Source organism: Protobothrops mucrosquamatus, unplaced genomic scaffold (genome assembly GCF_001527695.2).
Source record: "Protobothrops mucrosquamatus isolate PMUCROS unplaced genomic scaffold, P.Mucros_1.0 scaffold56, whole genome shotgun sequence".
Taxonomy (NCBI): Eukaryota; Metazoa; Chordata; class Lepidosauria; order Squamata; family Viperidae; genus Protobothrops; species Protobothrops mucrosquamatus.
The window spans coordinates 1,113,943-1,131,290 of record NW_015386436.1 but is presented as its reverse complement, the minus strand read 5'-3'; the positions used below and the strand labels follow the sequence as shown (position 1 = coordinate 1,131,290).

The 17,348-nt window shown below is 42.4% G+C and overlaps 1 protein-coding gene across 1 annotated transcript; it reads left to right on the top strand.

Annotated features, from left to right (window-relative positions):
• Positions 1–290: 290 nt before the first annotated feature.
• KIF23 (kinesin family member 23) lies at positions 291–17,348 on the top strand (the record flags this gene model as incomplete). The annotated part of the gene is given in 23 exon segments (XM_029283325.1): positions 291–320; positions 891–960; positions 2,561–2,689; positions 3,162–3,267; positions 4,417–4,553; positions 4,995–5,104; positions 5,197–5,367; positions 6,243–6,355; positions 7,341–7,462; positions 7,700–7,802; positions 8,228–8,307; positions 8,405–8,524; positions 9,291–9,450; positions 9,602–9,766; positions 10,380–10,537; positions 10,964–11,137; positions 12,236–12,415; positions 12,704–13,033; positions 14,063–14,293; positions 14,925–15,007; positions 15,403–15,484; positions 15,570–15,640; positions 16,533–17,348. Coding segments are annotated over 23 exon segments (2,925 nt in total). The 5' UTR covers positions 291–306.

Sequence of the window (17,348 nt, the reverse complement as noted above, 5' to 3'; positions counted from 1 at the left end):
TGGCTCTTTTATGACTGGTGGACTTCAACTCCCAGAATTCCTGAGCCAGCATAGCTCAGCTTGGAAACCTCTCCCTTTCCCCTCAGCGTGGCTGGCTCAGGAATTCTGGGAGTTGAAGTCCACCAGTCAAGAGAAACGAAACCTCTCCAGTTCTGTGGACGTCACAAACCAAACACGCCCGAAAGGGGGCGAGCGGCTCCTTCTGCCCCGCCCCCTCTCCTGATTGGCTCTATTTGAATAACGGGGCGGTGCAACGGACGCCGGGAAGTGGAGGGAGCGTTTGAACCTCTCGGTCGGGGAAGCGCGATGAAGGCGGCGGGGTAAGTTTTCCTCGCTCCTTTCCGAGGCTGGCCGGGCCGGACGAGGCGGCGCCGGCAGAGCCGGGACGTCCCTTCGCCCCGGGCTGCGCTGACCCGGTTGGGGGCGCCGAGCTGCTCCGGCCTTGGGCCTGGGTTCCGGGGGGAGCAGCGGTGCGAAGGAACTGGGCCAGGGGTGGGCAAACAGCTAGCCCTTTTGTGACTCGTGGACTTCAACTCCCAGAATTCCTGAGCCAGCCACGCCGAGGGAAGAGCTGAGCGTCTTTTTTTTTGTCTTGTAAGAAGAGTCTGATGAAGCAGGAGGGGTGGCACTTTCAAGAAGAGGGTCTTGCATGCAGTTGTTGTGCCTCTTCTTTTAGATGTGGCACGCCCACCCATTCTTCACACTTTGTTTGTTTGTATTAATAATGTAATACTACTTAAATTAGCTGCTTTTAAAAGCCTCTGTGGCTGCTTTGATCTGGCTCTACGTTGCTGCAACAGAGCATCCCATAAATCATTTCAGCTGATTGCTTTGTGTAGAGTGCATCTTTGATTTTATTTGTAACTTATCTGACATTTATTAACTTCCAGAAGAACTAAAACTCCGAGGAAACATGCATTTAAAAAAGTGTCTAACAATAGTTTGAAGGATCCCGTTGGGGTAAGTGGCTAATTTACAGCAGAATTAGCTCTTCAATCAGTTCTTGTATATTGTAGGATTTGATTATGAAAGCTGGACTTCTTTATTTTATGAATTCCTTTGTATATGAATTAGCAGTAGCATTAGACTTATATACCGCTTCAGAGTGCTTTACAGCCCTCTCTAAGCGGTTTACAGAGTCAGCCTATTGCCCCCAAACAATCTGGGTCCTCATTTTGCCGACCTCGGAAGGCTAAAAGGCTGAGTCAACCCTGAGGCAGTGAGATTCAAACTGCTGGCAATCGCAGCCCCTTGGCACAACGCAGGTAAGTCCAAGCGCAGGGCTGCAGGGGCCGGCCTGGCACGGGAAGGGCATGCACCACCCTGCCCAGACTTTCTCATGCCGGTAGTTGGTCTGCCCCATGCTCCGATGTTGACCCAATCACTGCTGTGCTTCAAAGCTCTGCGTCTCCACCCCATGTGCAGGCCGTGCCCCGTTGTTTGTATCGAATGTCCCATCCCCGCGCACTCACCACCTGCTGTACATGGGGAAAATAAGACCTGCACTGAAAATAAGACCTAATGGGCCTTTTGGTCCCAAAAAAATATAAGACCCGGCCTTATTTTGGGGAAAACACAGTACTATGTTTTTACTATGTTTTTCTGATATGAGGAGAGGCAAAATAAAGATTGACACATTTTTTTAATTTTTTTTTGTTTTGAAAGGTTCATTTAGAATTTAGCATTTCCTTGATTCTGGGCAAGTGGTTTTTCACCCAGCTTGTTTTAAACCCCAGAAACAGCAGATGTTTTGTCGAGGCAATTTCAGAGCTTGCCAACCTAAATAGATCGATGCCCTAAAGCGCACACGAGCTGCAAACCATTGGACTGATCTTCTGATGCTAGTACAGATGGTCCTAACCTAGGACCAGTTGCTTAGTGACTGTTTAAAGTTACAATGTATCCCCCAAAATGGGACTTATATTGCTGTTTTATTAATGTGCCTGTTCACCGCCCTGAGTCCCGCAAGGGAGAAGGGCGGTATATAAATCAAATAAATTTGAATTTGAATTTGAATTTTGGTTTTAAAACTCCAAAACCTGGTGGTGGTCCCCCCCCAAATCACATGACCACATTTTGAGACCTTAGCAGCTGGCCCACATTTACAACTGTCTGCAGCACCCTGCTGCCACATGACTACAATTTATGAGCTTTTAATTGAAAACCACCATTTACTTCTGTTTCCTGCAAAAGCTGCCCCATAACAAACAATAAGTTTGTTTAATGCATGGGTCTCAAACTCGCGACATCGCGCAACGTATTGGGCCGGTTTTGCCATTGCCGGCAATGGGGTGGGCGCGGCTTCAGTATGATGAAACCGGCCCATGGGCCGGCAGTTTGACACCCCTGGTTTAATGGCTGCTGTGTTTGCATAATGACTATTGGGGGAAAAAGGTGGTAAAATCAGGTGGTCATGTGGCCTAACGTATGACTGAAATTGTGGGTTCAATTGTAAGTTGAGGACTAGTTGTAAACACTTTCCATTCTGATATGTGCTCTGTAAACAAGGAGAACAATCTTAAGCCGGTGTTTCTAAATAGTACATTTTTTCTCTGTTCAGGTGTATTGCCGGATCCGCCCAGTCGGTGTCCCAAACCAAGAGTGTTGCATAGAAGTGATCAGCAGCACAACAGTCCAGGTTCACTCACCTGATGGGTACCGTATTGCCCGTAATGGAGAATATAAAGAGGTAGTTCGCATTGAAAATGTGCTATTGTTAGCTGTGGGCTTCAGTCTACACTTTTATTGGGATTGTGTCATTTAAGGCGGCTGGGTTTATCATAGTCTGCATGTATAGGATTACAATTCCTGTTTGAATTTTTGTTAGTAAGCTTGTGATCATACTGAGGTTTTATTTAGTGATTCTGTTGCTGGAAATACATAATGCATGAAGAAAAACTTGCTTGTGCCAATACTGATTCACCTACCAAATGGCATTCAACATTATTACAGGGAGATAAAAACTTTCAGATTTTTTTTGTACTAGTTACTCTTTTTCAAGAAAATAGTATCATTGCTAGAGCATTAGATAAATTGACTATTAAGCAGTTGTGTATTCAAAACTTTGATGCAGTATGAAAATCAATGAGAGGACTAGGTGAAACAGCAAATGGGTAAAACTGCTGGTTAATTGCTTCCTAACTCTTAAATTTTTTTTCTAGGTTCAGTATTCATTTAAAGAAGTATTTGGCACAAGCATTTCTCAGAAACATGTATTTGATGTGATTGCTAAACCTCTAGTGGAAGATCTTATCCATGGAAAAAATGGTATGATGTAATTAAGTTATTAAGACTGAATCTGTCTCTAGACTAGCAATATGAAACTGCCTTCTAACCACTGCAGTATTAATAGTATTAATATAATAATACCATTTTTGCAGACTGATTAACATTTTTTTTAATGTACAGGCCATGTAATAACTTGTCTTACCATGTCTACTTACTATTCTTCATTTGATCTTTCTTGTAAGCCAGTTTGGTTCCTCCAGTACTCAGTAAACCTTCCTGGTTTCAAAGGTGCTTTTTCAAGAGGCAACTGGACTTTCTTATTTTTCTTTGAAGACGTTTTGCTTCTTATCCAAGAAGCTTCCTCAGCTCTATCCCAAAGTGATACTATTTGGGCAGTAAAATTTAAAGTTTTGGATTTTAAGTTAGATTTACTTCAGAATGCTTTATAGCAATATATTCAACTCAAAACAATTTCATGCAATAAAGGTAGGAAAAATCTGATTTGCAACAGTGGATTGGATTGTTTTGTGATGGTCAACATTTAATTTAGCAAATTATTTTTCCCTCAAGGGTCAGGGAAAAAGGCTTGGGTAATTATCAAACATTTAGAACTGTTATGTTAAATATTCCAAGCCATTTTTCTTTTAAATTTTAATTTAATTAATTAAGTTAAGTTAGATTGTTAATACTCTTGTATGTAACCTTTTCCCTTGTTTAGATGCAATAACTAATTAAAAAACAATATGAACAACTTATTTCCTGCTATACTACTAACTATTAGTGGTAGTACATGATGGAAAATTGTCAAAGAAGGATTAATTTAATCATAGTGCTCAGAACTATGAATAAAGTTCTCAGAACACCTATATAGTTTTGAGCTCAGAATTACCTTTTCAAATTTGAAATGTTTTGAGTCAAAGGTTTTATAATATGGAAACAGGATTGAATATGATAGTAAAAGATCAGTGAGACTGAGAAATTAGAAAAAAAATCTTGGAAGAAGGCATCGGGGGGAAAAACACACCTGATCCACTGCATTGCCAAGTCCATTGACAATTGATGATTTGGACTTCTTGGTAACTTGCTATATTTAAAAGTTCCTCATTAGATGGCAAAAAAAAATATGGCAAAGTATTTTCATGCAGTATACAACAAAATTAATGGTGTCTCTGTGCTTTCGAATTCTAGGTCTCCTCTTTACGTATGGAGTCACGGGGAGTGGAAAAACGCACACCATGACTGGCTCCCCAGGGGAGGGAGGTCTGCTTCCTCGTTGCTTGGACATGATCTTCAAGAGCATAGGGCCCTTTCAGGCCAAGCGCTACGTGAGTTCAGTCTCCAAGTCTTGGGAATTGGCAGCTTAACACAAATACAAGAGCCTAAAAAAATCACCAAGTTGATAGCCATAAGACATGGATGAAAAGAAGGAGGAGCCTTTGAAAAGAAGGGAAATTGGGAAAGAGAAGGGGGGGAAGCAAGTGGAGATGAAGTACCCTCCTGTTTCCACAAACAGTTTGCTGAAAATAGGTTGTTCTGAAGGAAATATCTGATTGTACTTGATGCATTTTAAACGTTAAAATTATGGGAGGGAGGGAGGGAGGCAGTCTCAGGTAGAATCATTTGCTTTTTCAACTGAACTCAAGCAGTCCTGGCCAGGATCAGCGGCTCAGCTGCTTTCATTACTGTTGCATAACTAATTAAATAACACTTTCTGAGTATCTCTTGGCAAGCGACCCCTTATTTTTCCCGTGACCCTTAATCCCCAGGTTTTCAAACTTGATGATAAGAATGGAGTCGAGGTACAATGCGATGTGGATGCTTTACTTGAACGCCATAAAAGAGAAGCACTTCCAGTTCCCAAGACACCGGTGGGCAAGTAAGTGGCTCTGGCTGACTGGGATAATTCAGGAATGTGGTGGATGTTTCCTGGAATGGGTAACTGCAGATGACTCTCACTCACCTTGGCAGGCGACAGATAGACCCTGAAATTGCTGACATGATCAATGTGCAAGATAATTGTAAACCGGAGGATGTTGATGAAGACAGTGTCTACAGCGTGTTTGTGTCTTACATTGAAATCTATAATAACTACATTTATGATCTTTTGGATGAATCCCCTTTTGATCCCACAAAACCAAAGTGAGTAGTTTTTCTTCAGTTGGGAGCTATGCTAACAATCCCGCTGTAGTAAATGCAAGTAAAACTGTAGTCTAGTGATTTAGATTCAAGGAAAGATAATATATATAAATAGCAGATTATAGATCCAGCGGTTGATATACATCCAACCGCTTGGGGAAAATAGGTTCTGTCTGGTTCTAAGCCTGCCTAACAAGACAGTAGCAGCATCATACTGTTTTGAGCGCTAAATTCAGAGAGACGTAGCTTTCCCGTGTTCATAGCCTTTGAAAATATGTTTTAGAAATCCACCTTATCGAAACATTGCTAAGTATAACTTGCTTTTAAGGCTGGTGTTTTTACTGTTGATACTCTTTGGTTTAGCCTGGTATAACTATTAATTGCTGACAAAATTTGAACAATTCTTTAACAGGGGCACAGGAATATTTTCCAAGTAGCTGCCACAATGAGTGATTCTTAGGGAAATGCTCTTCAGCTGAATATTTAGTAACAAGAAAAGTCACTGGGGGGGGGAAATTATTTTCTTTGGTTGGTGGAACAACTGTGGCCCTCCCCTGCGGAATGCTGACTTCACATATGTGGACATTACCCTCCATACTTTTGTAGTAATTGATGGTTACTTTCTACCTGGTGAAGCTACTAATGTGACTGTTGCTCTTTATTGCTAGTAGTTTGCATGGGCAAGAGAATATGCTTGCAGCCCTGTGTGTGATCTGGATGATCTGTGTTTCCCTCTGTCCGCTTTGCTTGTGTGGATAAGCTAATGTTAGCTGTCAATTAGTCTCAGCAGAAACTAGAATGCATTTATCTAATTCAACATTGTCTTAAGTAACTGTCAAATATTGATAACTGACATCATTTGAACATCCCTGTTGCAGGTTTCCTCAATCCAAAATTCTCCGTGAGGATCAAAATCACAACATGTATGTTGCAGGTTGCACTGAGGTAGAAGTTAAATCTACAGAAGAAGCCTTTGAAGTGTTTTGGAGAGGTAAGAAATGGAATTATTTCCTGAAAATGTCACTTTAAATACTCCATGTTAAGTCATTTGGCTTGAAGACAGTGAGTTACTGAGTAAAAGAGCCACGAGGGATGAAACGAGACATTTTTTGTTTATCTTGTTTCTCTATTAGCCAGCCAGATAATCGGCTTTCCCCTGAAAAAACCCAAAAGGACTTGGGCACTGCATTGAAACCCCCCTCCCTTAGAGCCATGACCTAAAAATCTTGCTGAACCGTGTCCCATTGATCTGCTTTTTTCTTTTTTTAAGCCTTATGGTTCAAGTGATTATAATTATAAAATAACTCATCTATAAGGTGCAGCATTTCTCTTTTGTCCGTATTTTCAGATGAGTGTCAGTGGTAAATTACAGGAGTTGCATTTGATAAGTTAGCCTATCTGAGGTATCTTGGTTTAATAATTATCCTATTGCACACTGTTTTGCCCAATTAAAGGTTACAAACAGGCATACGTTTTAATACTGGAAGGAAGGATGGATGGATGGATTGCATTTGTATGGCCACTTATCTCACCTACGCTCACAACAAACAGCAATCCAATAAAAAAAGTTAAAGATACATGGATAAAAATCAATAACCTCTTGAAAACAAAAATAACCATGGTCATCAGCAAAGTCCATCCTTGAATCAGGCTGATCAAAGCCATTGTAAAAGCTCCCCACCATTGCCAACCCGCCAAGCACAGTGGTATAGCCATGTTGCTAGGGCCTTCCCGAAGGTTAACAGGTTGGGGACAACCTAAGTTCTGGGGAGGGGAAGATATTACAAAGATCGTGAAAACAGCCTACATGGTTTTGCCTTTTCTGATAGGGAAGGTGCTCCAATATTCTGTTGTTTGGGTTGTTTTTTTTTCTTCATTCATTCCAGGTCCACGAGATGATAGCTAAAATTCTGCCCTGACTGCGTTATGATGATTTTGGACTCTACTTGATCTAAATATTTTTTTCCTTTCAACAGGCCAAAAGAAGAGGCGCATTGCACACACTCAACTGAATAGGGAGTCGAGTCGTTCGCACAGTGTATTTCTAATTAAACTGGCTCAGGCTCCTCTCAGTGCAGATGGAGATAATGTTCTGCAGGTAAAATTAAGGTTGGCTAGCAAACGGATTTCTTTCTTTTGTCAAGAGGACAACTTTTCAAAAAGTGATAATTGTTAGACCAGTAGCACAAGTCATGGTAAAGTGTTGCTGAGAATCTTGGCTGCAGCATATGCTTTCCTTCAAAAGTCCAGAAGGAACTGGCTCCATTCTCAGCTTTATATATGTATATGTAGTTTTGCTTCCTGGTTGAAAACCATAATATTTCTTCTCTTTCAGGAGAGAGAGTTAATATCCTTGAGCCAGTTATCACTGGTTGATCTAGCAGGGAGTGAGAGAACAAACAGAACCAAAGCTGAAGGAAACAGACTCCGTGAAGCTGGTGGGTGCTTTGATACCAATGAATGGGTGGGTGTGTCTTCTTCCAGTCTTCTAGATTTTTTTGTATTTTCTAGTTTAGTCGAGAGTCTTGGGATTTCCTCATAGCCCAATGCTAAATCTGCCAAGATTGGCCTGGTGTAGCACCTGCTGTGAATCTTCCCCTTATACTTTCCACAATTTAGCTATGGCTTTTGACCACTGTCCAAAGTTTAGCTAAAATGGCCCTTATATTGGAACTGGAAATTTCTTTTTCCCTGTCCTTTGCCAACCAAGGAGATTGAAAGTGCAAAGTGGCTGTTTCCTTTTCATAGGAGAGGTAATCCCGTGTCCTTTCAAAAACAGGGAATTAAGAAATTCTTACAAAGTTAAACTGTTCCGTGACTAGGCGTCAGATGGTTGTGAGACCAGTGCCATTCCCTCTTCCAGGTAATATCAATCAATCACTGATGACATTAAGAACCTGTATAGAAGCTCTGCGAGAGAACCAAACCTATGGGACCAATAAGGTGTGTGTAGTTACCTATTTCTGTAGAGTTTTTCCTCCTCTCCTCACTTTCTCAGTCCCTCAACTCTGAGAATGTTTTGTTCTGCTTGATTCTTCAGATGGTCCCTTACCGAGACTCCAAACTGACTCATCTTTTTAAGAATTATTTTGATGGTGAGGGTAAAGTGCGTATGATTGTCTGCGTGAATCCAAAGGCAGAAGACTACGATGAGAGTTTGGTAATTTAAGTTGGTTGTTTAACTTCCGTTGCTTGAATTTACAAAAACTGGTAGCACGCTCTATATATACCTTGCTACTGAGTTAGCCATCCTTTATAGAAACTTTAAAACGCTGGAGTATTCTTCCTAGTCACATTTCAGAATAGGTGTGCTGTTTATCAAGTTTATATGGTCGGTCATCTCACTCTCGGTGGCAGACAATAAAATCAAAATTAAAACATTCAGTTAAAATCAGTTAAACATTCAACATGGATAAAAAATAAAGCAAAATCGTGAGGAGAGATATTATATATAACACAGTGGTACCTTGGTACTTGGCTGCTTCAAAACCTGTTGAATTTGGTTCTCTGTATTTTGATGTGAAAATGTCCTAGTACTTGACCTTTGTTTAGTACTCAACATGCTGCTATAGGAAGAGGGGGACAGCTGTGGGGAATGGACAGGAAGTCAGCCATGCTAGGAAGGTTGCTGACATAGGAAAAGGGACAGACAGACAGTTCTTTCCAGCTGAAACAAAGGGCTTGGGACTCGTCCGTTGCACCTCCCCAAACGAATTAACGCCGAGTCCCAAGGTACTACTGTATAGGTAGCACATGCTCCCTCTCTGCAGGGGATCCCCAGGCTTGTGGAAATTGCAGGTTTTGAGAAACATTTACAGGAAAACAAACAAGCTCAGAGAGGATCAAGCAATCCACTGTTCTAGTCTGAGCTACAAATATACTCTTTCATTCTTCTAATACGCTTTTTTAAAAAAAAATCTTGATAGCAAGTCATGAGATTTGCAGAAATCACCCAAGAAGTGGAGGTTGCACGACCTGCTGACAAACCTCTGTGTGGACTAACTCCTGGTCGGCGATTTAAGAACCAGGCTTTCACGGAGGAGCTCTCCCGACAGCTGGAAATCCGAGGTGGACCAGTTGATGGAGGTAAATCTTTAGGTTGGTTAGCCCACCTAATAACAATAGAAGTTTCTCCTCTTAGCATTTGCCTTATGTGGTTCTTCTGCCTTTACTAACCATGCAGACTCTGATCTTTGTGGATTGCCACTCAACTAAGTGGCCTGTTTTGTTTGTCTAGACAGAGGCCCCTGGGTCAGAGAATTGCTCCTGCAGAGCTTCCCTCCAGTGCCCTCTTGTGAACTTCTGGACATCAATGATGACCAGACCTTGCCTCGAGTGATTGAAGTACTTGAAAAGCGGCACCACATCCGGCAGAAGCTTTCAGAAGAGTTTGTCAAAAAGGGTAAGTACTTGGCACCAGCTTGTGTTGCCCTGGCTATAAGTGAATAAATTGTGATGTTCTTCATGGGAGGCAAAGAACTGAGCGATTGCTTACTGAAATCAGCAAATACACAGTATACGTCTGAAAAATAATCAGAAGAGGTGGTAAGTCTTCCATAAAAAGCTCTTAGAATTTGTGTTTGTCCAAGATCCTGTACCTGGAATTTCCCTGTTGTAATTGTTGTAAATTTGGGGGCCTTTGCGCACCTTAGGGTTGTGCATCGTTATGCCCATTCTTGGATTGGACACTTTGCTCACAGTCACTGATGCCCTCATGACCTTTCACCTGGATTACTGCAATGCACTCTGCGTGGGGCTGCCCTTGAGGAGCATTTGGATGCTTCAACTAATGGAGAATGCAGCTGTATTCCGTCAACCAAGGAATGTGGCTGATGGGCACTAGGAGGTGTGCCTTCTCTGCTGTAGGACTCATTTCATGATTATAGTAACATGGCAATAGTTTTACTCAGTGACAATATATGTTTATTTTATATCGTTTTAATGTTTCTTTGAATAAACAGAATCACTTGTTTAGATAGACAGCTATAGAAATCAAACATCTTTTTCTGTTCTAGTTCTCTGTGTAAAGAACATGTTGCAAGAACTTGATGCCAGCATTGTATCCAAAGAAAACTTTGCACACGTGAAAGTAGCTGAAAGAGACAAAATCATAACAGGACAGAAAACTGAGATTGAGCGACTAGAGAAGAAAGCAAAAACTCTGGAATATAAGGTTTCTATTTACTGTTTGATGATTAAGTATAGCACTCATTTGTAAATATTTCTGCTCAAAAGGAAAATCTTGAATTGCTGACGTGCTTCTCCATTTGTTGATGGATTTTAAGACGGCAAACTTCTTGACATGAGGCAGACCTGAGGGGTTAGCAAGCTTTTAAGATAGTGGGCAACGTCAGGCAGTTCTATGCAATTCCACAAGTGCTGACAAATTTTGAACACTAAAAGGGCTACCCCAATTTACCCAACAGATTTCAAAGCATAATTTTTGCAAACTGCTTCTGTCTTGTGGTGGTTGCTTATCACTTTTATGGGTATCATTTGCAACGCAGGATCTTGTTTTGCCAAAAAACAGAAAAGTTGTGCTAAATTTTGTGGAGGTGAGTTTTCAGAATAGGAATTGCGTTGTAATCTCTCATACCAGATTGATATCCTGGAGAAAACAACATCAATTTACGAAGAAGAGAAGCGCAATTTGCATCAGGAACTAGAAAGCAAGAGTCAAAAGCTGCAGCGTCAAGTTTCAGACAAGCGTAGACTAGAAGCTCGTTTGCAGGGCATGGTGACAGAGACGACAATGAAATGGGAAAAGGAATGTGTGAGTATGGCTGGTTTACTGATCCATGGGGCTGGGAAGAAGCTCAGCGGTTTCCTTTTCACAATAGGCGATGTAGCTGGAAGGGTTTAACGCTATCTCTGGAAAGTCTGGCTAACTTTCCTTGACTGCTGGATAGGCAGCTAAACACTACAGGGTATATCTCTATGTGCTTAGTTTTTCCCACATAAGAGTGGGGATATTAAACTGTAAATGCAAAGATGTACAATGCTGCTTTGGGCTGTTTGTTAAGCGTTTCTGGGACTGTATCCCATGTTCATTCTTGCATAGGGTACAAGTTGATCTTTCAGACTCCATTACACAAGATTGAGGCTTTGTGTGGGCATCTCCTATTTCTTTCTTGGTGATACTTTTCTCTACCAGAGGAGTACTTTATTGCTATAATTTATTCATGCAAGATTTAAGTAAACAATTGGCAGCAATAATTTTTAAAAATTTAAAAAAAGGCCTACTAGAAACATACAGTAAATGTTGTAATTGCAGTAAATGTTCAGAATAACAGAGTTGGAAAGGATCTTGGAGGTCTTCTCGTCCAACCCCCTGCTCAAGCAGGAGACCCTATACCATTCCAGATGTGGCTGTCAAATCTCTTCTTAAAAGGCTCCAGTGATGGAGAACCCACAACTTCTGAAGGCGCAACCGTTCCACTGGTTAATTGTTCTCACTGTTAGGAAGTTTCTCTTTGGTTGCTTCTCTCCTTGATAAGTTTCCATCCATTGTTTCTTGTCTTGCCTTCTAGTGCTTTGGAAAATAGGTTGACCCCTCTTCTTCGTGGCAGCCCCCCCTCCCCAGTATTGGAACATTGCTATCATGTCACCCCTAGTCGTTCTTTTCACTAGACTAGACATACCCAATTCCTGCAATCGTTCTTCATGTGTTTTAGTCTCCAGACCTTTGATCATCTTAGTGTTTTCCTGCAGTTTGCTATAGTAACGTAGTTGATAATTTTTCAAAATGTAATATTTCAGCAGGCATCTGTTTCACTTTAGAGACATGTCCTTGCAATCAAAACTCATCAGCCAATTAATTTTGTGTTAGGTAGCATACAGGGTGTAATTGTAGCCTTTCTTTACCATGCAGGAGCGGCGTGTGGCAGCCAAGCAACTGGAGATGCAGAACAAGCTTTGGGTGAAAGATGAGAAGCTAAAGCAGCTAAAAGCCATCGTCACAGAACCTAAGAGTAACAAACCCGAAAGGCCTTCACGGGAAAAGGATCGGGAGAAAGCTCTGCAAAGATCCTTGTCACCTCCTCCAGTACCTGTAAGCTTCTTTTGAGGCTGAATGTGCCTTTGTCTCTGGATACGTTCGCCTCTGTGGCAAGTGACTCTGAGAAGTCAAAAGTACTGTGGCTGGGAGTCTATAGCTCAGCCAGGAGAATTCTCTTGTGAACCATCTCCTTGAATTAGCTTCGACTCTTTCTGTTTGTGCATGTTTTCTCTTTCTAACTCTGCTTAGTATAGAGCAAAAGGACACGGGGCTGAATTCTAGGAAGGTTTTTGGTAGTGTTCTTTTCTTTTTGCCTTATTCGCTAACTGCACCTTTCTTCAGTTTTCTAGTAACTGTATCACTCACCTGCCTAACAACCATGATCCGCCTGCCAGAAGCCAGCCACAGCTGCATAGGCGTTCAAATTCTTGTAGCAGCATTTCCGTGGCTTCCTGCGTCTCGGAGTGGGAGCAGAGAACACCTACTCAGCACAGCAAGCCTCCTGGCAAGGGTGACAGTGGCCTCCCTAGAGCCAGGAGTAGACTACAGGAGCCAGAACAAGCCAGGCCCTGGGTTATGTCAGACAGAAGGCGAGGCATGTGCTGGACAGGAGTCCTGGCAGCTTCCAGCACTAGAGGGCCCCTAGAGCTAGAAGAGGACTTGTGCTGCAGGGTTAGTGTTATGTGTCCGCTGTGATTGCCCCTGTGTGAGTGGCCGGTGATTGTGGGCACTGCCCTTGCTAAGAAGCACACCTCACCATCATGGGAGCTGCAGACGCAAAGCAAGAGAACAGCTGTCATTGGTAGAGCTATAGATTCCCACTTCCTTTTAAAAAACAAGGGTTAATCTGAACTAGCCTCTTGCTGCCCAGGCCAGCTTTGTGTTCTCCATCAACCCTGAACGGTGGTCCTGTGAGGTCCTGTCCCTTTCTTGCCATTAATGCTTTCACGTTAATTGATAATGTGTTTGTGTTTACATATTTGTTTACACGACAAGTCTTTAATTTTCGGTAACTAGTTTGAATTAAACTAGGTAGAAATTAGCTTTTCACATAAATCTCAAATTACAAAAAACTGCTTACTTTGGAACTTCAAAGAAATTCTGATATCTTGCAGTGATGCCCTTAATAACAAACGCTGCAAGTCTTTATAAAAATAGTAAAAGCTGTTTAGGCCTGAAGGGGTTTACTACTCTGCAGCTCGGGAACTGCTCGCTGTTCCCTGCCTTTTTTCTATGTTCATAATAGTCGTATGTAGAAACTGCACTATTTTGCATTTTGTGTGTGTGCAGGCCGATCTTTGAATGGTTTCTACGCCACCCCCTGCTATTCTACATTTCTGGGAGATGCACAGGGCATAAAAGCAGAGCCTTTGGGTCTGGCCTCAAAACGTGACATTGTTTTCTGTGCTGGTGCTTCTGATATCTTTGATTTTGCATGGTGAAGCCTGGAAGGATCTTAAACTTCTGACCCAAATTTATTGGTGGAGGGCTTCAGCTAATCTGCAGTTATCAGTGTGTGCTTGGTTTTCCTCTTCTTATATTACAAATATATTGGAAGAGTATATAGGATCTCAACAGCAAATGCTGCGAATTAAATATCTTGCTCAACTATTGATTAAACCCTGGAAAATGCACTTCCCAGGGATAAGCTTAGGAAACTTGCCTACTAATTTTTATAAAATTCTTTTTCTGATCTCCCAGACTGCTCCTCCTGTTCGCCTTCGTCACAGGCGGTCTCGCTCGGCAGGGGAGAGGTGGGTGGACCACAAACCTCCTTCCAATATCCAGACTGAAACAGTCATGCAGCCGCACGTCCCCCACGCCATCATGGTAACCTCTGCAAACGAGAAGGCACTGGCAAAGTGTGACAAATACATGCTGACACACCAGGAGTTGGCCTCTGATGGGGAGATCGAGACAAGGCTGATCAAGGTAAACTCTGGTGTAGAGGGCTCTCCTGGGTGGGAGCGTTCTGTGTGGTGCATCATGCTTCTAAAGAAATCCTCCAAGAAAATGAGCTTGTTGACCACAGACTACAGGGAGTCCTCAAGTTACAAACGTAGTGGAGCCTGCCCATTCCATTCGTAACTTGAGGATTCGTAGGCGTGAATGGCGTATCTTGAACACCATCGCTCCCTGCTTTCGTTCACACATTCGCTAATGGAGACCCCTGCGCTAAGGGAACATTTGTACCTCGGGGATATTTCTTTATTCTGCTACCTAATTCTCCACACTGCAACCAGGGATGCTTTTCTACAATTTCTGGGGCTGTTGGAAGTGTTAAACTGGAGCAAGACTGTCAGATTGTATAATTTGTTACTCAGGGCTGTAGGCAAATAGTGGTGGAAACCCAGTGCAGCTTTTGACTGCTGTGGGCTTTATTCCTATAAAATGGGTGTAATTTAGTTGGTTTGTACTTCTGGGAGATCAGAAAAATAAAACCTTTCTAGCTTTACTTATGTGTGTGTAAGAATGTAGCAAAAAATAGCTTGTTACATTATCAATTGTGCCAATAAAAATTCTCTGTTCAGAAATTTTCTTAAACAGGTTTTGTTTTCAAAAGGGTGATGTTTTCAAGACCAGGGGAGGTGGACAGGCTGTTCAGTTCACTGAAATAGAGACCTTGAAACAAGAATCACCAACAGGGTGAGTCACATTCAACCCAAACGGTTTTACCCTTTCGTGTCTCACTTCAGTGTGAATGGAAACTGATGTGAGTCCTGGGTGTTAGTGGAGAGCGTGACCAGGCCGTGATTTTTTGTGCATGACTGAATAATCGAGGTTCATGCAGAGAAGGCCAGGAAGTCCTGTGGGTATATTCTGCTCCTGGATAAAATTGTAAAAATGCAGAGTAAGCAAATGGAATTACAAATTGGAAATATCCCCAGGTGAATATAAAATAAGAGCAGACTTGATGCCAATCTTGTGTCTGGGCACTTTCAGGCAGGAGACGGGCCTCAGAATTTTCAATCCTGCCTCTGAACTGTTTCAAACCTTAATGACTTTTTCCTTTTCTGTACCTAACACACGGATTCTTCCAGACGCAAGCGGCGATCCTCTCCGTCAAGCCCTCCCCTCCCCGAGGAGGCTTCCGAGTCAGAATGGACTGATGTGGAAACACGGGTAAGTCAGGAGTATCTTTGGCAGAGGATGGGTTGGATGATCTTGAGTCACCTCTTGACAGCTTTGCCTGCCTTTTTTTGGCCAGTGTTCAGTCGCAGTGGAGATGAAGGCAGGTTCCCACCTTGGACCTGGCTATCAACATCACGCTCAGCCCAAGTAAGTTCTCCGTGTTCCACCCATCCTGCAGACTTTCTTCGATGCTCCCGAGAGAGACTGGGTACTACTGGTCAAGCTTTTGGGGAGGGAGGGGGGGAGAGGGGAGAGCCGGGTAAAGAGCTAGTGTTTAGGACTGAAAATAGACTTGACTATTGAGGTTTTGCCGCTTGCAGATAAGTGCTGGCTTTGCTGTGGAAGTGATCTGTTCAGCTCAGGGAAGAACACTGACAGTTGTGCAAGACATTTTAACAGGCAGGAAACAGGGCATCCGAGGTAAAAAGAGGTCAATGCGAGTTCTTTAAAAGGCAACCATTAACATCCAGGCAAACCTGCACAGCCTACAGGTTTTCTAGCTACAGGGAGGGCTGGACTGCACAACCTGCTTGTCCTCCACGCAACCTCCCTGGTGGCTCCCGAGTTTCTACTGCTCCCACTCCTTTAGCTTTATTATTCAGCTGTTTAGGCTCTTAAGTCATTCTGGGATGCCAACTCCCCTTGGCCCATTATTCCATTTGTCCCGAGCCAAGCTATGGCCCTGGGACAACGTTCAGAAAACATGGGGTGGGGGTAGAGGGAAGTGTTGAAAGAGCGCTTCTTCTCTGGGGGAAGAGAGTTATGCGCGCCAGGGGGTCACTCCGAGAATTGAAAAACGTCTCAGGATCCTTCTGGGAAGGTTCTAAGTCAGGGGTAGGCAACCTTGGCTCTTTTATGACTCGTGGACTTGGCTCAGGAATTCTGGGAGTTGAAGTCCACGAGTCATAAAAGAGCCAAGGTTGCCTACCCCTGTTCCAAGTGAACGTTTCAATCCACTTTTAAGCTGTCTGTTTGTTCGTATTGAACTGTAGAGTTTTTGATCATGATTGGGGATAACAGTCTTGTCCTTTCTTTGCAGACGCAGGAAACCATGAAGCTTTGAGATTTCTGCTGGGGCTACTTTTCCAAATAAATTTTCAGGCTACATAGCTGGCTATGCTAGAAAGTGACAAAAGGGAAATTAAATAAAAAAAGTGCTTCTCTTGACCCGCATCTACATCATGACTTTGAGGAAGATGACCTCATTTTATTATTTTATGCATTTCTTTGTCTCCTTGTAAGGTTTTTGCCTCATTTTTCTTCCCGTGCTTCAACGCTTGTTTCCATGTCTACCTTTAGGGGACAATGTATTAGACTGTTACTATTTATTTGTCATCATGCACTTTAGTATCTCTGGGTAGCGTTTTGAAAGTTGCTTTTAGAAACGGCTGTCTTTTGGGTTTCCTTTAAAACTATGGTGCTTTCCTCAGGAATGTTGTATACAGGAGACAGCTCCACAATTGACAGTTTTGTTTTCTGCCATATAATTGAACTAATAGGAATGGTTCTTTGCTATACAGAATTTCAGTGTATCATGATGATTAGACAACTTTGTAGTGGCAGACCCACAGCTGTTGTGATTTTGTCAATTGAATTTGCAAATAAAAAATTCATTCATAGCTTCCTACACTCTGCCCTTTCTGATCTGCCCTGGCCATATTGAGAGGAAGGATCATTTATTCAGAGCGTTGCAAAACAGAAGGGTTCCTGTTCCCTCCATCACATTCTGTATAAACACATTTTGAAGGCCAAAACATTCACGAGGTTATGCAATGAGAAAGTTTTAAAAATTCATGTAGCATGCGCTAGCCACACCACTAAAAGGAATAACATTGCTGTTGCCATTGCTACGAAG